Source organism: Atta cephalotes, assembly GCF_000143395.1.
Source record: "Atta cephalotes unplaced genomic scaffold scaffold00028, whole genome shotgun sequence".
In the NCBI taxonomy this organism is placed as follows: domain Eukaryota; kingdom Metazoa; phylum Arthropoda; class Insecta; order Hymenoptera; family Formicidae; genus Atta; species Atta cephalotes.
Genome location: NW_012130092.1, coordinates 2,925,400 through 2,946,611, shown reverse-complemented (window position 1 = coordinate 2,946,611; position 21,212 = coordinate 2,925,400). Strand labels below are relative to the sequence as shown.

At 33.4% G+C, this 21,212-nt stretch overlaps 2 protein-coding genes across 2 annotated transcripts; both read left to right on the top strand.

Moving 5' to 3' along the window:
* Window positions 1-1,202: 1,202 nt before the first annotated feature.
* LOC105620685 (eukaryotic translation initiation factor 2A) lies at window positions 1,203-5,570 on the top strand. The gene is given in 13 exon segments (XM_012202174.1): window positions 1,203-1,230; window positions 1,813-2,076; window positions 2,167-2,266; window positions 2,469-2,644; window positions 3,573-3,661; window positions 3,825-3,975; window positions 4,133-4,303; window positions 4,466-4,640; window positions 4,733-4,902; window positions 5,000-5,095; window positions 5,184-5,336; window positions 5,339-5,355; window positions 5,445-5,570. Coding segments are annotated over 13 exon segments (1,716 nt in total).
* A 3,933-nt stretch (window positions 5,571-9,503) lies between these two features.
* On the top strand, window positions 9,504-20,355 carry LOC105620684 (probable ubiquitin carboxyl-terminal hydrolase FAF-X). Its single transcript, XM_012202173.1, has 29 exons — window positions 9,504-9,569; window positions 9,667-9,931; window positions 10,086-10,311; window positions 10,397-10,531; window positions 10,608-10,764; window positions 10,845-11,168; window positions 11,467-11,724; window positions 11,805-11,903; window positions 11,983-12,257; window positions 12,350-12,551; window positions 12,637-12,966; window positions 13,079-13,413; window positions 13,495-13,735; window positions 13,827-13,964; window positions 14,045-14,317; window positions 14,393-16,146; window positions 16,311-16,484; window positions 16,552-16,693; window positions 16,866-17,170; window positions 17,238-17,488; window positions 17,557-17,732; window positions 17,806-18,002; window positions 18,077-18,204; window positions 18,296-18,462; window positions 18,682-18,944; window positions 19,020-19,249; window positions 19,322-19,524; window positions 19,598-19,905; window positions 20,205-20,355. Exons 1-29 carry the CDS (start codon window positions 9,504-9,506, stop codon window positions 20,353-20,355), a joined length of 7,773 nt encoding a protein of 2,590 aa, XP_012057563.1.
* The last annotated feature ends 857 nt before the right edge of the window (window positions 20,356-21,212 follow it).

Below are 21,212 nucleotides of genomic sequence, written 5' to 3'. Positions count from 1 at the left end.
GAGAGAGAGAGAGAAAGCGAAGATTCTAAATGCAAATAACAGATCTTGGGAGTTTTCCAAGGAGACATAAGTGACGTTATATCTTTACTGAGTGAATGAAGAAAAATAGAATGAATGCTTATGTTGATTTGTGTCACCAAATGAAAAGCATCCAATAATTCTTGTGTAAGAACACCGTTTCAAATTTTAATTCTTCGTTCCACTTTACGACATGTCTCAAATTTTGTTTCAAACTGAAGACATGATCATTAAAAAATCTCTTTTTTAAGTGTGAAAAATAATAAATGTAATTGTCAATTAACGTCTGAAGAATTTTATGATTTTTTATGTAAGAACATTCAGTACAAAAGTATAATTTAAGAAAATAAAATGTAATGATGTAATGATCTCGTAATGATATAATTTTTGTTGTAATATCTTATATATATATCTTATATATATCTTATATATGTCTAACACTTTACATTAAGTATTATTTATAGTTATTTATAAATATAATAATAATATTATTTAAGTGTTTCATTAACAATTATAATAAATGTTTATTTCTTAAAATTTAATTACGACAATCAATATTGAATTTATTTAATATCTCCTTTTCTCTTCTTAATGAATTGATCACCTTACTTTTGTAGCCCCTGTCAATATATATAATGAAAATCTAATTTTGCTGAAAAGTTTCCCTCAGTTTCCTTTGTGAAATAAATGATGCAAAAATATATGTACACCCATCGTAATTATAGATTCGTTCATTGCATGCAGTTGCATACTCCAACATGCTTCTATTGTTTCTACTCATGTTGGAATGAGTAGGAACTATGATAAAAACATGTTGGAGCATGTTGGAATATGCGATGCGAACAAACCTTATTAACAAGGCATTCACACATCTGAAGTTAGGTCGATTTTAACCGTCTAACTTATGCCCGTTTCCATCAATGTAGATTAACTTTAATCTCGATTCAACTTACTCTTCGTCTTTTTCTAATTCTAAAGATTAAAGTTAATCTATATTGGTGGAAATGAGTATTAACCGGTTCCCGACAATCTCGGCACGCCGCGCGGAGCGCTCAAGCCGGAATCCGGAACTGCCGGAAGAGAGCCTAACTTCAGACAGTTCAGACAGAACAGAACACGAAACGGTACAAATCTTGCCCGTTGTGCGGTGGTTGTGCGCAACACCACATGGTGACGGTGGTAAAATGGCTTCGCTCGTTCCCTGCGTCGCTGGTAAGCATTTCTTTCGCGTGGACTCACGAAACTGTCGATCGCTGAGCTGCAACCTGATCGCCAGAGAGACTTTGCTTCCAAGGGAACCGCATACGCGAACGTCCGATGGCATTCTGAGTGTGCCCGTTGCACATCGTATGATGAACATGCACGTGTCTGTCTCCGGTGTTTTATGGCATCGAATGACTCGAGATCGCCTCGAGATTATTCGCAGTGACAGCGGTGTTCGATACGTCGCAAGTCACAGGCATGGCCTGAAATGAATTTACCGCGAGATTCTTCTATGCTCTAACCTCCAGCTATTGTGACGTGTACGCTCTCAAACGTCACAGCTGACGCGATATTCGTAAAAGCAGTAATATTGAAAAAAAAAAGAATGAAATTACAATTTACACATTCACCTTGACACATGTTCCTCAGAAATAGAGATCCTTCGTTATTTAAACGACATTCTTATTCCATTTAGTAGACAAATGTACATAGAATATACAATATACATTAACATAATACAAGCATATGATACAAGCATGCATTTTTTTGTCATTATAGATGTAAAAAAAGAAGTATTAATGTATTTTACAGTAAGAGGGTCCAATGGTATAAATTTAGCATATGGTCCACCGTCCTATGAACCTGTCAAAACATTTCCTAAAGATGACAACAAAAACTGTAAGACCATGCTCTTCAGTCCAGATGGTCAATACTTTGCATGGTCTAATGCATCTAAGGTTAAAATCGTGTTGTGCAAGACGTGGCAGATTGTCGCAGAAATCCAACGACCCAAAATCTGTTCTCTTAAATTCTCTAGTTATAGCACTTATCTTGCGACTTGGGAACCATCCTTTGGTAATTAACATAAAATTATATCGAGTATATAAGCAGGCTTGCATTAATTTTATAATGTCTATAATTAGAAACATTGTGGTATAATTTTAGTAACAAAAGAAGAGCCTCAGGGCTCACAAAATTTTCACATATGGAAGTCCGAAACAGGTGAACACGTTCAACATCTTATCCAGAAGAGAATGGGGGATTGGTAATATATTACACACTGATTATTCTGATTCTCCTTTGAGATTAATTTAAAATTAACCTTTCTGATCATTAAAATCTCTAGATTGACAATTATAGAGTAAAGATAAAAATAGTAATGGTACAGTTAATTTTATGTTGCAACTAATACTTTTATTAAATATATGTGATGCATCGAAATAATTATTTATTTAATGAAAAAATAGGGAGCCACAGTGGTCGAGTGACGAAACATTCTATGGAATATTGAAAGGAGGAAATGTTCTTTTATATGAAAATAACAACTTTGATAGATATGTACACAAAATAGGTAAAGGCAATATTGCCAAATTTAGTATAGCACCTGGTAATGCTCCCTACCATGTCCTTTGTTACATGCCAGGTAATTATGTCTATCTTTTTCAATACTATAATTTTCAATACTATAATTTTGAAATGTACAATTTTAAAAATTATTAATTGCAATATGATGAGATACTGAAATGTGGAGATTGTATACCTTAAAGATATTTGGCACAATAGTAAAATTACGTATAAAAAGTGTTTGATATATATAATATGTTATAAGAATTTTATAATAAAATATGTATAGTACAAATATTTAAAAATTAAAAAATAATTTATTGTAAAGTACTTGTATAATAATTGAACTAATATTTATTTAAGTTTATTATTGTTTGAAAGATAATATGTAACTGCTGAATTAAATAATTTAGAAGTAATACATTGCATTGACTATGTCATAGTTCATACAATACTTTTTTATTTCAGTTTTACTTATGTATATACATGTATCATTTAAATATAATATAAATGATGACCTGAAGACCTAAAATGTAATATTTGAGGTAGATATTTAATCATATAAAAAGAAACATACGATAGAAAAGCACATTGACATTTTCCAAAAATATAACATATAATAAAATAGGATTTATAATAGAAAATTTTCCTGATTATTGTTTAGCATCAATTTATATGTGTAAGTACTCTTCTTTCAGAAAAATTGTATTGTTAATCTACAAAAATTTCACAACGTAGTTCTCATAAATATCTGTCACTGAATTAAGTATCAAATTTTATGCGTCTGCACACAATGAACTATCAATTAGCTATTAATAACAGAACGCAATTATAAAGTATGTTACACTAAAATTATTTTAATAACTAAACTGAAATTAAAATTTGTACATTATTGCAGCACTCTCCACATTTAATATCTCCTATAATAATTAATGATTTATATTTATATATTATCTAAATTATTTAAAGTGTATTTTTTCAATAAAAAATTTGTTTATATAATTTAGGAAGTTCTGGTCAACCTTCCTTTGGAAGGTTATTTAAATATCCAAAATTTGAAATTGGAGAAGCGATCGCAAGCAAAAGTTTTTTCCAAGTAAATTTTAAACATTTTCTAAACATTAAGTATATTAGTATCTTATAAGTATATTAGTTTTTAAGTTATATATATATATATATATATATACTTAATTAATATATATATATATATATACTTAATATTAGTTTCTTTTATTTGATTTATTATTATTATTTTTTAGGCAGATAAAGTCGATATGTATTGGAATCAATGTGGAACAAATGTCTTATTGATGACAAACACAGAAGTTGATAAGACCGGTGCATCATATTATGGAAAACAGACATTGCATCATCTCAATATAAAAGGGGAGACTGCTATGGTTATGCTCAGTAAGTCTATATTAAAATATTGTTGTTTTCAATTATATTATTCAATTATATTATTTTAAAATTAATTTCATTTATTCTAAATTTTCAATACTAATTGAAAATTCAGAATAAATGAAATTAATTTTAAAATAATAACATATAGAAATTCTTCTGCTAGGTAAAGAAGGTCCTATACATGCAGTAGAATGGTCTCCCAGGAACACAGAATTTTGTGTGATATATGGCTTTATGCCATCTAAAACAACGTTGTTTAATTGTAAATGTGAAGCTGTCTTTGAGTTTGGCATGTTGTATAGAAATAGTATATATTATAATCCACATGGCAACAATATCCTTTTACTATCTTATTACGAACTAATGTACATATTGATATTATTGATAACTGAATAACTAAATAGTTGTTAATTATAGATAGTACTCTTGTAGTAGAAAGTAATTGTATATATTGAAAGTATTTATTTATGCATTCATTTCCTTGATTACTGTGTACTATTGCTTTTGGCTGGATTTGGTAATCTTAGGAGCGGCATCGAATTATGGGATGTCATTAATAGAAAACTCATTGCTAAAACTGATGCACCAGATACTACACTGCTGCGGTGGTCACCAGATGGAGAACATTTCATGACTGCAACTACAGCACCTAGATTACGAATTACCAATGGGTAAATAAATATATACTAAAAGAAATTGTGCTAAATTAAAAATATATTTATCTCTGTTGCAAAATTAATATGTGTATTAAATTATTATATAGATTTAAAATTTGGCATTATACCGGCTCATTGATATATCAACGACCATGGAATAACCAAGAAGAACTTTGGGAAGTAGCGTGGCAAAGTTTCCCTTCGAATGTTTTCCCACAAAAACCTATTAGTTACAAAGCAGTTGAGGGAATTGTCACTAATGATAATCAATCGCAAGGTAATAATCATATTATGATGATTTTAGAATATGTTTCTAAACATATTTTCAAAATAAATATAGTAATAAATATAGCAATTTGTGTGTATATTTCTAGCACCAAAAGAAGCATACAGACCACCATGTGCCAGAGGACAAAATATTACATTTAAGTTACATGATGATCTTGAGATGCCTTCTAAATCAAGTGAATGTAAATATATAAATATATATAAAAAAAATATTTTATTGTAATTCTATTTCAATTTGTTAATTCTAATTTGTTGTTTATTTATTTATAGCAAATCCATCAAAAGCTGCATTAAAAATGAAGAAGAATCGAGAAGCAAAAAAAGCTAAAAAAGAATTAGAGTCTAACAATCCAACCGAGCATGTTTCAAGTACAACAACGAGCATAAAAATAGAACTAACTGACGATCCTGAAAAAAATAAAAAATAAAGAAAATAACGAGCGTAAGTATATTATTCGAATATCTAATATGATGTTTTTTTCTTCTGTTTCCATTATTATTAAAAATTAACAATTTCAATTTGTGTCACAGAAATTAGATCAAATTTCGAAATTGAAAGAGCAGTTGAAAGCAGGAAAACAATTAGAAATTAATCAATTAGACAAGATTAAAAAGGAAGATGAATTGCTAAAAGAACTTGAAGAGCTAACTTTATGATAAATCATCCAAATATTAAACAGAATAACTCGATAAACAGATAAAGCTATGACAAAAGTGGCTTTTTTGAAATAAAATGATTGCAAGAGACACTTGTAGGTGAAAAACAAATTGTTCACCTTTACAACTTGAAAAAAACAACGAGATTATGAGAAATTTTGGATACAATCAAATCTGAAAATATCTCCTCTCTTCTCTCATCAGTTACCAATCGATACTGAATGCATGTAAAAAGTTCCGTTTTGACTGAATCCAAGAATTGTGTTCGTACACATAAATAATAATAATTATATTAGTTTTAATCAACAAAGAACTCTGCTAATAGTATCGTATTTAATATTAGTGGAGGATTACTTATGTATTTCCTGAATTTATTACTAATATACATTGAGAGATGATGATAGAGATAATATTGCAGTGTTTATTATCAATCTTAACTAAAAATCTTAAAGTCTTAAATCATTGTGTGCATTTGAATAATCATTACTAAATTATCGAAAGCTGCTTATTGACTAGCTAAAAGTTCATTACTATGATTAAAAATTTATTGGAATTTTCTCAAATGCGTTTCCGACAATATGAAAATATATTACTGTTCTTATAATCCGTTCACACTGTTTTATCTTCTTTTGTACGAAAAATTATTTTTTAATATTTGAAGTCTTGTGTAACAAATATTTAGTGCAGTAGATTTTGCATTTAAATATCTTATTATTCTGCGCATTTATAAAAATATTATCTGGTGTAGTCTTTTGCAATCGAAAATTATGATATTCAGATGAAGATAATGATTATCAATTTCTGAAAAGGAAACTTTTTGTATACTTAAAATTTGTATACTTGAAATTTGTATACTTAACATTTTTTCACTTATATTATTATTTTGATTATGTTCTAATTAAGTTTTGTTCTTTCTTATGTACGATATTTTTAGATGAAAATTTAAATTGCAATTTTTTTTTGTATTATATTAGGGTATACATTTTTTTTAATTTTCAACATGGACATAAGTATAATTAGCGTAATTGTATAATTATTAAATATAAATAAAGCATTGAAACATTTTTCCAAAATGACAAAATCTATTCAACTGCACTTAAAGAATATATAAGAACATATTAATAAGAAACTAATATGATATATACAAGAATAGTAATTACGAATGTTATGTACAGTCAGATGACATTTATGAAAATAAATTTCTAAAGAAGTTGTTGATTGGATATCAAATGAGATATGCCCTGTTCACCAAAATAAGCTCGTAATTTACATTTTAAAACTTATTTCACGAAAAAACGTGTAAAATTCAGTTATTTTTTTATGTAAAAATGTTAGTGTCTATATTTGCGACAAGAATTAATTTTAATACAAAGAATTAATTTTAATACAAAATAGTAGTCTGAATGCGAAAAAATATGATAGAAAATAATACAAGATAATAATTTAAATAACAAGAATATATCTCTTTGTTTACACGTTTTATATTTCTCTTTTATTTTATTAAAATATTGCTTCTTTCATTCCAAGTGCATAACATTATTAAAAATACAACAATAAAAATATGTTATTTTTGCCTTATTTTCTATCTTGTAACAAAATGCATAGCAAGAAGAAGAAATAGATAATAGGAAATTTGTTTTAGAAGACAACTTTAATCAAAATTTGATTAAATAATTGTTTATTTAATAATAAGATATAATTATTATAATATAATTGAATCAATAAAATTGATTGAACTTTTAACTAATTGACTTAACAGAAGTACTTGAACTAAAGCACTTGTATTATTATAACTATAATTCGTTATATTTATTCAATTTTTTTTCGTTTCAAATTACGAACAATTAGTAATTCTATCCACAGAAAAATATCGAGCAACTTAAACTACTGTTAGAAATTTGGATCACCTACGATTAATTTAATTAACTTATCGAGTAATGCTTATCCTGCTTTGTTAACATGAATAGAATTAATTTTTTATTTGATAAGAAAGATTAGATTTATCGGAAAATGACAATTTTTTTTAAGCAATTCTATTTCGCGCAGAGTTAAATTAATTAAGAAATCACTTTAGGGTCTATTTCTATCTAAAAATTCGGAGAAATTTTATATAAAAATTGTAAGAAAAATTTTCATCAGAACATCGTCGTGACTTCTTGAAATGAATCGAAGGGATCTGAAGCTTATTCTCAACAAATATCGCGTACAAAATGTATGAAAGTACTTTACTTTTGTATTATTATTATTATAGATTTCTCTAATATTTTTGGGAATATAAATTTTCCTAATACGTGCAATATCTTTCGAGAATAAAGCTCCTAGTGTGAACGACATTGATCGAACATTCCCGCGCCATCGACGGCGACGTTCAGCGACGTTCAGCGATGTTCAGCGACAAGAGATCCAGGGCCAATCGCAGGCGTCGCTCGTCACCCCGTCGTGCACGCACGTCGTCTCGGGCGAGCACCGCAGCGCCGCGGCAGTCGTGTTTACAGATTTTGCGAGTTGAGTTCCGTAACGTCACGTCAAAAAAGTGCAACACACGAATTTCTACCACGTTTACTATGTAAAGGTGCGTTTCCCAGGGGTTGAGATGCAACGCGCGGATCGTCAACGGCCCCGGATGTCCTTCCGCACAACATGACGCGACTTGCGTGATCACGGTCGGTTATCGGGCCGGAATATCGGCGCTTTTGTTAATACACGGCAGTGCCAATCGTTAGGATAGTCGCCATTTTGTCCGGAGTGGTAGCCCGGTCGAAGCGAACGGGGCGAAAATAGGCGCTGCCTGGACTGCGAGGATTGTTGTAATTGCGTAGGTAGCGGACCCGCACGGTTGCTGTCATCGTCGACCGTTGCGGATGGTCTGGAGTTTGCGGGGATCGGCGCGTCTCGGCGGCGGTTCGAGCGACTCACGGTCAGGCATCCCGACAAAGTCGCTCGCCAGTTGTCCGCCAGTCAAGTAGCGCTACGCCGATTTCACGTCTCTCGATGGCGCGTGGCGTATCTTGCCGCGACGTGGGCGGGCCGATCGCCGGCCGCGTCCGATTCCCCAGGGAAGACGCGTGCTAGCGATGCGCACCACTCCTCGGAGGCCTCCGCCGACCGGCATGGCCGCTCCCTCCTCGGAGTATCTCGACGACGTTGACAGTTCGGCCGTGCGTCAGCGGGACATCCGAGCGAGCGACGACGATGACGTCGACGTTGACAACTAGTCCAAGTTGTGTTGCGCGTGTCTTGAAAGTTAACTGTTCGCAACCGCCGTTCCTGTTCGCCTTTAATTTTCTATCCCGTCCGCGTGCCGTTGCTCAACGGCTCACGCCGTTCCGTTGAAGCGCCCGTAACATGCGTCATTTCGCATGTTTGATAAAATCGCATTATTTGATAAAATCTCGCACGCATTTGTAGATGCATTCAATCCCGATCGAGATGCTCCATCCATAGCTGTGGAATCAAATCGTGCCGATTTATACGCTCGAGATTTTCTCGAAGATGATAATGATTATATTAGTCTTTGTCCTGCCGATTATACATTGATTCGCGAATTGTCACTCGTTGGGTCTTCCTCGAGAAAATAAACGCTTATGTAACTGTGCCATCGCGATGCTGTGACAAATTTAAATTCTCGCATGCTTGGATTGTAAATTGAATTTGATGATTGTCGTTGTTAGTTTGACTATGCTATTGAGGACAATATAGTTAAACAATTTGACGACACATCTGCTTAGTTGTGCTTTTTATCAGTGTCCAAGAACGTGTTGTTAAAATTCCTTTCTTTTGTTACAGATAATGTAGGTATAGTTTATTAAAACAAGGCCTTTAGGATATAATTATATTTAATGTCAGTATATAAGCTGGATGCTTGTTATTGGTGGTGTAATCATTGGACCAAGAAATATTGAGACAATTAAGGCATAACAAAGAACGTGTAAAATGACGATTGCCACTAGGGGCCAGGGAGTTGGCATAGACCCTTCTGACAGCCAGCAAAATACGCAGGTACATAGATTTGAGAGCCAACCAATGAAAGTAGCGTGAAACATATCTCGATTGTGATAAAGTGAAAATGGATTTTGAAAAAAAAATATCTCTACAGATGCATAGTCCACCAGGTCCACAGCAATTGGCTGACACAATGTCGGGACTTCAACTCACCGAGAATGTGGTACAAACAGAATGCAACAATGATGCTATCACTACAGTAGAAGATAGCAACCAGCTTCATGAAGAGCCTGAGTTTCCTATTTTCAAACTTAATATGCTTCATGAAAAGATTTCTAGTCCACGATGGGTTGTACCAGTTCTTCCCGAACAAGAATTAGAGTGCCTGTTACAAGCCAGTATCGAACTTTGTAAAAAAGGTGTTGTATTGTTTATAAATTTTTAAGATTGATTGTTTTCTTGCACATGCCAGAAAAATAATTTCATCTTTATGATGTTTCAACATTTTTATATAGGAGCGCTTATTTTATTGTATTTATAAGATGCATTAATTTTGTTTTTACTGTATTATAGGAATTGATGTACAAAGTGAAGCGTGTCAGCGCTTTTTTCGAGAAGGTCTCACAATCTCATTTACCAAGATATTAACAGATGATGCAGTGAACAGTTGGAAATTAAATATTCATAATTGTATCAATACTAATTGTGCACGTTTGGTAGAACTATGTGTCCTTAAATTAGATGAGGACTGGTTTCCTCTACTTGATTTATTGGCCATGGTTTTTAATCCTAGTAATAAGTAAGTAAGAATATTGTTATTGTGAAATTATGTAAATACACAAGTTTTCTATGTGATTGTTCTAAATTGTCCAAATTTGTTTCAGATTTCACACAGTAAATGCAATAAGAGTTTCGGAAACTGTTCCTCCTGGTAGTGATATTCCTGATGAGGAACTTTATGCTCGCCCACCATCTGATTCACGAGCTCCTCGTGGTTGGCTAGTAGATCTTATAAACAGGTATTTTTTTATCAAGTTTTGTATATGTACAAAACGTTTTACTTTAACATAAATTTAACACAAACTTTTATTTCAGATTTGGGAGTCTCAATGGATTTGAAATTTTGCTTTCGAGATTTCAGAGTGGACGTAATTTAACAGTACCAGTTATTTATGCTTTAATCAGACCGTTTGGCTTATGTTATGAACTATTAACTGTTCACACAATAGTTAAATATCTAATGCCTATTGTTGTAAGTATAGTCTCAATTTATTATCATTGATTATTTATTTATTTTTATTTGAGAGTAATGCAAAGCATTGTTACATATAGGAAATGGTACCTCTTATTTTGAATAATTTAACTGATGACGAGTTGAAGAAAGAGGCAAAAAATGAATCAAAAAACGATGCAATATCAGCCATAATCAAAGCTGCTAAATGCTTGGTGTCGCGCGTGCCTCATCAGGAAGAAATGATAAAGAATTTGGAAATACTGAGACTGAAAATGATATTGAGACTCTTACAAATTTCTTCGTTTAATGGAAAGATGAATGCTTTAAATGAAGTTAATAAAGTAATATCTAGTGTTAGTTATCACCAACATCGCAACACAATAGCAGAGGAAGAGGAGTGGCTTACAGCAGAGCGTATGGCAGTAAGTCTTGTCCAAAAATTCATAACACTAGCTGTACTAATAATTTAATGATCTTTTAAAATATCTTAATTCAAATATATTATTAATTGCTCGAGTATTTTGCAAATATCATGAGTTTGACAATTATACTTTCCGTTTAGTGACATAAGTTAACATAAGTATCATTTTATCTTTCTTAATATTCAGTGAAATAACAAAGAAAGAACGACACTTGTGTCGACTTGTCATCAAATAGAAAACGCCTTGTATATATTATGAGTCCTTTGTAAAATAAGAAGTGCTTATATTTGTGATACAGAAATGGATTAAAGACAATGGAGTATTGGAAATCGTATTGAGGGATTCATTGCATCAGCCACAATATGTAGAGAAACTGGAAAAAATTTTACGCTTTATTATAAAAGAACGTGCACTTACATTAGAAGATTTAGATGCTGTTTGGGCTGCACAAGCTGGTAAACATGAAGCAATTGTGAAGAATGTTCATGACTTGTTAGCCAAATTAGCTTGGGATTTTAGTCCTGAACAACTTGATCATCTATTTGAGTGTTTTCAGGTATTTATCGCAGTAGTATAATTGATAGATTAAATTACTGAATAGAATGTTTAAATTGATGAAATATGCTAATGTTTCAGACAAGTTGGAGAACTGCCAACAAGAAACAACGGGAAAAACTATTAGAATTGATCAGGAGACTTGCGGAAGATGATAAAGATGGTGTTATGGCGCATAAGGTTGGATTGTCTTAAATATACATATTTGAACATAAATATATTTTAGATGTGCAGATAATTTTTTTTATTCTACTACCAGGTGTTAACACTCTTTTGGACTTTGGCACATTCTGATGAAGTCCCTACAGAGATCATGGATCAGGCACTGAACGCTCATGTAAAAATTCTCGATTACTCATGCTCGCAAGAGAGAGATGCGCAAAAGGCAATTTGGGTAGACAAGTGCGTTGAAGAATTGAAAAATGGTGATAAGTGGGCTCTTCCTGCATTGAAACAAATTCGAGAAATATGTTGCCTTTATGAACCAAATCCCAACCTAGGTCATAGTCAGCGTAGCCATCATATGCATTACAGGTACAATGGCACATTAATGGTACATTACATTAGCACACATATAAATGTAATAAATTGTTAAATTAATTTTATTCTTTCCTGTTACTATATAGACAAGAAGTAATAGAACGTCTACAAAATGAACATTCAGTAGTAATTCTTGTAACAAATAGCTTAACAAATTATATGGATAAAGTGCGGCAGTTGGTAAAAGAAAATCCTGAAATCGATGCAAATACTTTTATGCCTGATGATCGATATAATCATATTATGCAAGTGCAAGAAAGATTAAATTTCTTGCGTTTCTTATTAAAGGTAAAGTTTCTTATTAAAGGTTCCAAATTTTTAGAATAGCCTATGAATTTTTAATACGAATAACATGATATGATTCTTTTCATAGGATGGACAATTATGGCTATGTGCTGATCAAGCAGAACAAATTTGGCAATGTTTAGCTGAGCAAGGTGTATTTGTTTCGGATCGTGAGGCATGCTTTAAATGGTTTTCTAAACTTATGGGAGACGAACCGGATCTGGATCCAGCAATAAACAAGGATTTTTTTCAAAACAATATACTGCAGTTAGATCCGACATTGCTTACAGAAAGCGGTATTAAATGTTATGAAAGATTTTTTAAAGCTGTTAATTCTAAGGAAGGAAAATTGAAACTGAAACGTAGAACATTTCTTATGGATGATGTGGATTTAATTGGAACTGATTATTTGTGGAGAGTATGTAGTATTTGTTTATTTCTTTGATTATCTATATAATTTTATAGAATTTGCATTTTTTCATTTTTTTTTTTTCATATACTTGTATAATGGTAATCTTATCTGTCTACAGGTAGTAACAAATAGCCCAGAAGAAATTGCAAACAGAGGCATAGAACTCTTAAAAGAAGTGAACACTAATTTAGGACCGCGGTTGCAGTCGTCTGTTTTAGCATTTCATGAAACATATATAGCGGAATGTATGGACAGATTGAAAGCTCATTATGATACTGTGACTGTTTTAAGCAGAGTATATCTAGATGGAAAGGAGGATCGCGAAGAACAAATGACAAACAAGATTAAAATGGAAGCCATAAAAATGTGTCGTGTTATGAAAGTCTTACAGGAATACATAAACGAGTGTGATACAGCTTTTCCAGGAGAACGAAAAATATTACCATTACATAGGTATTTACTTAAATCGCATATATTGATAACAATACTTTTGTCTTATATACAGTGATAGCGTAATATTTATTCTAATTACAGAGCAGCTCGTGGCAAGCATCTATCACTTGTTATTCGTTTTGCGAGTCCTGGTCGAAACGTTGATGACATAGATATCTTTACCCATAGCAATGACACTTTAGCTTCATTGAGACGTCAAATATTACGCAGGATTAAAGCAAGTGGAACAAATGTAAAACTCGATTTATTTATTAATGGAGAATCGCTAGAACAATCTGATGATAGAAAACTCCTTTCTCAGATTCCCCTGAGAGACAAAATGGTAAATGTTAATTAAGTATTAATGGAGACAAATGAAAGAAAGGAATCTTGATATGTACATAGTTAATGAACATGATTTGTGTTTTGTTTAGTTATTGTCTGCAAAACTCAGTCAAGTAAATAGCAATATGCCAAGCTCACCGGATAGTAGCTCTGATAGCTCTACTAGTTCTCCGCATCATCCATACGACGGGCCGAATGTAGAGGCAGAGAATAGTTTACCTGGCGTGGTAAGTTTAATGTAAAATTTATAAACTCAGTTAATTATATCGCATCGTACATTTGTTCTAACAATGCGACTTTGTTTTAGGTAATGTCACAAAGATCGCAATATGCGACATTTTTCTTTCAATTAGCAGATCTTGGCTGTACTCTTCAGCATTCACAATTGCGTGATGGTGCACGAAATCTCTTACAATTAGTACCGCCAGATACCTTTACTGTAACAAGATTACAGTGGCTATTTGGTCATTACAAAGATGATGAAGCTTTACAGAACCCTTCTCATTGTAACGAGCAGAATACGACAGTAGATTCTCTATTTTTTACTGCAAGTCCTAGCCAAGTTTTATACAATTTAGAGGTGAATATTTAATACATTAAATAGTTAGTAAGTCCTTGTACGTTGTTGTAAATAACAGTTTTCTTTTTTTTTTAGGTGTTATACACTTTGTTGATGCCAGCTCTTGATCCTATGTCAGACAGAGCATTTGAATTTCAATATAATTTCATAAAAAGCGGCGAAGCGGGCGTTATTCTCGATATGCTAACCAAAAATAAGTTTTTACCAAATGCAGATGAAACCACGAAGCGGTCTGCATACCTAACTGTGTTGAGATTGTGCAAACTTCTTCTTACAGTGATGGGTAATGTGATGGCATGCGTGATGGATGAAGTCCAGCAAACTGGAACTTCGGAGAATCACGATAATCATGTTAACAACCGCGGTCGAGTGACAGTATTGAAACAGGCTCTTCAAAGTGTACCGAATCAAAGTACCGAATACATGTTAAGAAGTGTGGCAGCCAAACTAGCACAGCATCTGGCGCATCGAATGCTATCCGGTGGGCCCGAGGCTGATCGATGTCGACAGCTTTTCGTGCAGGCCCTTTCATGGGAATTACCGGATGTGGCTACTATACGTGCCATAATTAGACTAGCGTGGGCCGCATCTACGGGTAACTTGAACAACATTAATGCATCGAACGAAATACTTCATTCGATGCACGAGACTAACCAAAAAGAACAGAGAAATCCCGATAATAACGATGTCCTTGTGTGCAAAGAAGCACTCGAAGTACTGACAATCGCTCTCGTATTGAATCCATCGGCATTAGAAACATTGTCGAGAGACAAAATATGGCATACCTTCTTGATAGATCTTGTGCTACTTAGTACATCAAGAGCCATTAGAATCGCTGCCGGCGAACAATTTTTTCTCATATCGACATGGTGCAGTGGTGGACATCAAACGCTACTGGTCACCGTAACTCTTCTCTTCACCGTTTTAAACAGTACCGTTATGGAAAACGCGAAACAGAGTCACGAGTACTTTCAACTTTTGTGCCGATTATTGAACTTCGCGCATATGTCAGGTTGTCCCCTCACGACCGCAGAGACACTATTAAACGTCGAAATAGCTTGGTTGAAAAAAGTTCGCGATAACGTAAAGGAGACTGGAGAGAGTCAGGTGGATGAAGCCTTGCTCGAGGGTCATCTTGGTCTAACGAAGGAACTGTTAGCCTTCCTGCCATCGAATCAGAAATATGAGATTGGTTCTGACGAGAAGCACGGGGTTAATTTGATTAAGGAACTGGTCGAAGATTTTGTGTTCCCCGCATCTCGCCTCATGCTGCAACTTCGTAGTACCGGGGAACTCAGCGCTTCACAAGCGTGTCCAGTTTGCACTACTCCTCAATCAACCAGCGCTGCGTTCGACTTGCTCGTAGGTCTTTGCATAGGCTGTGTACCCAACATGAAACTTCTAGTCACAATGCTCACCGACATGTTTTACTCCGAGAAGGATGAACCATTAGTGGAGTGGGATTATTTACCGCCTGTGGGGCTTAGGCCACTTAAAGGCTTCGTAGGCTTGAAGAATGCAGGGGCAACTTGTTATATGAATTCAGTATTACAGCAATTGTACATGGTGGAAAGCATTAGAGTTGGACTTTTGGCAGCAGAAGGCGCGGCGATTGATTTGAATGAGGATTTTTCGGGCGAGGAAAGAATTGAAGGGGAACAGACAATCGAAACAAATGATAATGATACGAACGAAGAAAAGTGTGGTGCCGATGAATCCAGAAAGGAATATAATATTGGTATTTTGAAACAAGTGCAAGCAATATTTGGTCATCTGGCTTACAGTAAATTACAATACTACATACCTAGAGGACTATGGAAACACTTTAAGTAAGAATACATATAATTTTATTTGTAAAAATAAAATTTTTTAAAAATAATTTGTTTGTAAGAAAAACATAGAGAAACTCTCGTACAATTTTATTAATATAAAACTGATAGGGATATATATTATACTCAGCATTTTAAATAATGAGATAATTCAATTTTTATAGGCTTCAAGGAGAACCTGTAAATCTTAGAGAACAACAGGATGCAGTAGAATTCTTCATGAGTTTGGTAGAAAGCCTAGATGAGGCATTGAAAGCCTTAGGACACGAGCAGATAATGGGCAAGATTCTTGGTGGCTCATACAGCGACCAAAAAATCTGCAAAGGTTGCCCTCATAGGTACCTTTTTAGTTCTTACTTTCTACTTTCTTCGGTAGACTGTAATACCACATTACATTATCTTCAGATATTCCAAAGAGGAACCATTCAGCGTGATAAGTGTTGACATACGGAATCACAGTAATTTATTGGATTCTCTTGAACAATACGTGAAAGGAGAACTGCTGGAGGGTGCAGACGCTTATCATTGTGATAAGTGCAACAAAAAGGTACGATTATGACGATATATTTTTGAAAATCTATAAGAAAGCCTTATTATAATGAAAATAATTGTTTTAAAAGAAACATTATGAAAATAATTTGCCAGCTATGTTATACATTCTATTTAAAAGTAACATTTTATTTACTTAGAGATTTTATGTATTTCTTTTATGATTTCAGGTTGTAACAGTAAAGAGATTATGTGTGAAAAAGCTGCCGCCTATTTTAGCAATTCAGTTGAAAAGATTTGAATATGACTTTGAGCGTGTATGTGCTATAAAATTTAACGATTACTTTGAGTTTCCACGTGATCTGGACATGGAACCTTACACTGTCTCCGGTTTAGCTAAATTGGAAGGAGAAGTCATAGACTGTGATTATGAGGAATCTGTAAAAGGAACGTGCACGAAGTATCAATTAACTGGTATCGTCGTTCATAGTGGTCAGGCTAGCGGTGGCCATTATTATTCTTACATTTTGCACAGGTATTTTAAATATAAACGTATGAAGTATTTCTAACTGATAAACTATTTTTATTCAATAATTTTGCAGACTGAACGACGGTACAGCAAAGTGGTACAAATTTGATGATGGTGATGTAACAGAATGTAAAATGGAAGAGGAGGAAGAGATGAAATCTCAATGCTTTGGTGGTGATTATTTAGGAGAGGTATTCGATCATATGCTCAAGCGGATGAGTTACCGCAAACAGAAACGATGGTGGAATGCGTATATGTTATTTTATACAAGATTAGATGTAGAAGAAAATTCTCTAATGAAAAGTGTAAATGAATTGTCATTGTGTAAGTATCGAGAAAATTTTCCACAAAAATCAATCGTGACGAATCTCATTATCGTTTACATTCTTTAGATACGAAACTAGGAGTTATGAAAATGCCACCAGCAATAGAATACAGTGTACGAAAGCAAAATATAAAATTTATGCACAACCGAAATCAATTTAGTGCTGAATACTTTCAGTTCATCAAGAAATTGGTGTCCTGTAATCCTCATAATATTAATCGGCAAAATTTGAATGAAAAACTTGTGAGTCCATCACATGTATAAGTTAGATGTATTTTTAACAGAACTCCGCTAACTCGTGACGATTCTATTTTAGAGCCCTGAAGCGGAAGAACTTGCGATGCTATCTCTTCAGTTAGCATCAAGATTCCTTTTCTATACAGGTTTCCACACTAAGAAAACATTACGTGGTACGGCAACAGATTGGTATGACATTGTATGTCATCATTTGCGTAGCAGTAAAGCAGTGCGCTCTTGGTTCGCTAATGAAGTGCTGTTCAATCATCCACATAGGTATTAAAACTTTCTAAATACATAATGCATAAAAATATTTGCGTTTTAATATTAATATAATTTGTTATCCATAGATTTTGCGAATACCTCTTGAGTTGTCCTAGTACGGAGGTGCGTACTGCTTTCCTCAAAATTTTGGTATTCCTTGCACATGTTTCTTTGCAAGATGGTCCATGTGCTCCGCCCAGTTTAAATGCACCGAGTGAGTACTAAGATTCGCATAAAAATTCAAAGATACAATCAATATAATGACACTTGACAATCTTTACTTTATAATTTGTAAATATTTTTAGCTATACTTTTAGATCCAGTAGCAACGCTCAGTGATCACTTGTTACATGCGGTATTGTCGCTGCTGCACCGTGAAATTTCGGATCATGGACGTCATCTTCCTCATTATTTTTCTCTCTTTCATGCGTATGCTTCGCTTGGTCTTGCCGAAAAGGCGCAACTGCTTAAGGTAATACATAATTTAATAATTATGTTACATAATTACGTAAACGATTATTAACAGCTTTCATTGTGTACAAAATCTGCACAACAATAACGATATTGTTACAGTTGTTAATAGTTACGTACAGAGTTAAGAGAATAGGGTCTTAAATATTAATATTATTATCTGGCACTAAAAATGTAATATATTTGAAATATTTTAACAATTTTTTAATATTATTTGCAGTTAAATGTACCGGTTACGTTTATGTTAGTCGCCATCGATGAAGGCCCAGGTCCTACTATAAAATATCAATATCCGGAATTGACTAAACTTCATCAAGTAGTTAGCATGCTAATACGATGCTGCGACGTATCGTCGAAAGTACATTCAAGTCAGCAGCCTCGTGCAGAACCTTTACCAAATCCATATGGCGATTCCGCGTGTCAGTCAGAATATCTTATGCCCATCCAATCACAAGCAGCTGACATATTGTTTATTCGTACCAGGTAAGGATTAACACAAATTTGGAATTTCGGGATAGAATTTCATATAATATATTTATTCTATCTGTTGGAATATAGTTACATTAAGAAATTGATTGAGGATGCTAATGTGACTGAAGATACAGTTAAATTATTGCAATACTGTTGTTGGGAGAATCCACATTTGTCACGAACAGTTCTTAGTGAGCTGTTATGGCAGATAGGATTCGCTTATACTCACGAGTTAAGGCATCATACAGATCTGCTGCTTGCGATACTATTGATGGAGGATTCATGGCAGACACATCGCGTACACAATGCACTTAAGGGTAAATTTTAATAAAACTCTGTTTCGGGTATTGTTCGTTAGTATCACAATACAATGAGATTATATCTTTCAGGAGTTCCTGACGAACGAGAAGGTTTATTTGAAACGATACAAAGAAGTAAAAATCATTATCAGAAAAGGGCTTATCAGTGTATTAAATGTATGGTGCAGCTCTTTAGTAAATGTAGACCAGCGCATCAGCTTTTACATCACAGTCCAGAGTTGAAAAGAAAATGGAGTCACGCCATTGATTGGCTCCACGACGAACTTGACAAAGTATGTAGCAGAAACTGAACATTAAGCCACTCGATATTAGGATGATTACAAATGTATAATAAATCATTTTCAGAGACCATATGCTTCTACGGCACCATACACACATGCGTACAATAACTGGTCACCACCAACACAATCTAATGATTCTGCAAATGGCTATGTTTTGGAACGTAGCAATAGTGCAAGGAAGACATTAGAGCGAGCATGTGAACTGTGTCCCGATGTTGAAGAACCCGAAGTTGAAGATACAAGCGAAGATTGTGCGGAAGAAGCAGAAAAATATCAACATACATATAAATATCAATCTATCAATCCAACCAAATATCAAGTTCGAAGTACTAAGAGACGCAATAATAGAAGCTTAGCATGGGCATCTATGGAGTAAGTTGTAATAATATATATCTTCTCTATACTGATATGCTTCTAGTAATATCAGTTAAATAAAATTTATATTTATTTGTCTAAATTTTTTAACAAAATTAAAAATGATTATATATTATAGATTATATATTATAATTCAAAATTTACAGATAAACTCTATAAATATTGGATTTTTATTTTATTTATAAAAGAATTAATAGTAAATAATACAGTAATTTTTTAATAATAAACGAACTAATTTTTAACAGTATTATTCCTTTTTATAGGTATTTATAGGTATTTATTATTCCTTTTTATAGGTATCATCCCGATTTTACCATGATCCAACAAATGCAAGAAGAACAACAACCTCAACCAGGACCTTCTCCAGTACATACACCCCATTTAGCGCTTCAAATGCATAATCCGCAAAACTGTGAGTCGTCACAAAATACCAGCCAGGATCCATAATGAACGCTGAATACTGACGTTTTACCAAGTTGCTGCCTCAGTGAAACAATTTCGGGATACTTAGATATTACTGCGCCAGCAGCTTGGTGGCGAGCGGTAGCAGCACATGTACAGATATAACAAGTGAGGATTTGTTTTTTTAGTGGTCATTCTTTAACGAACTCATGCTAATCTCTTAGTTTCACTGTGGGTAGTTACTTTGATAATATGACGCGCTATGAATGTTCGAACTGTAATGATGAAGTGGAAAATGATTCTGAATGAAAAGTGAATTAACGCATGCTGGTTGAGGCAATTCATTCTGAAAGACACTTTCTTTCTCCTTAATCTCGACTATCTCTGTATCTCCCCGACCATTTGGCTTCCAATTCTAGAAATGACAATTTGACAAAAAAAATACCCCATCTTTTCTCAAGCAATCGATAAAGCTGATAGTACAGCTAGAAATTTTATTTGCCTCGATTAATGCATGTGGATTCAAGCTTAGGAATATCGTAAGATTGTATAAATGTATAGCGAGTAGTGTGTTACGGAATCCCTCTGCCGATTAGAAGACAAAATATAAACCATAATTTTCCGTATGCCTATGTAAATTTGTTACTAATAAAAAAAAAGAAGGGAAATGAAATGGATCTTTCTAACGATCGAAAGATATGACTATAACAAAAAGGGAAATGAGCTAGTATGTTCTCATCTCATTCAGAGAAAGCACAGTTATCATGAAAAAACTATGCTCTAACAAATACATATATAAAAAATNTNTAGGCTATGCTATATATATGTATATATATATACTATATATATATATAGTATACGTATATATAGTATAAGTATAGTATATACTANANGTATNTTNT

Coding starts and splice junctions, on each gene's coding strand:
- LOC105620684 (XM_012202173.1), top strand. CDS start 9,504: ATGACGATTGCCACTAGGGGCCAGGGAGTTGGCATAGACCCTTCTGAC. Junction 12,258..12,349: donor AGCCATCATATGCATTACAG/GTACAATGGCAC, acceptor GTTACTATATAG/ACAAGAAGTAATAGAACGTC. Junction 17,489..17,556: donor TGTAAATGAATTGTCATTGT/GTAAGTATCGAG, acceptor TACATTCTTTAG/ATACGAAACTAGGAGTTATG.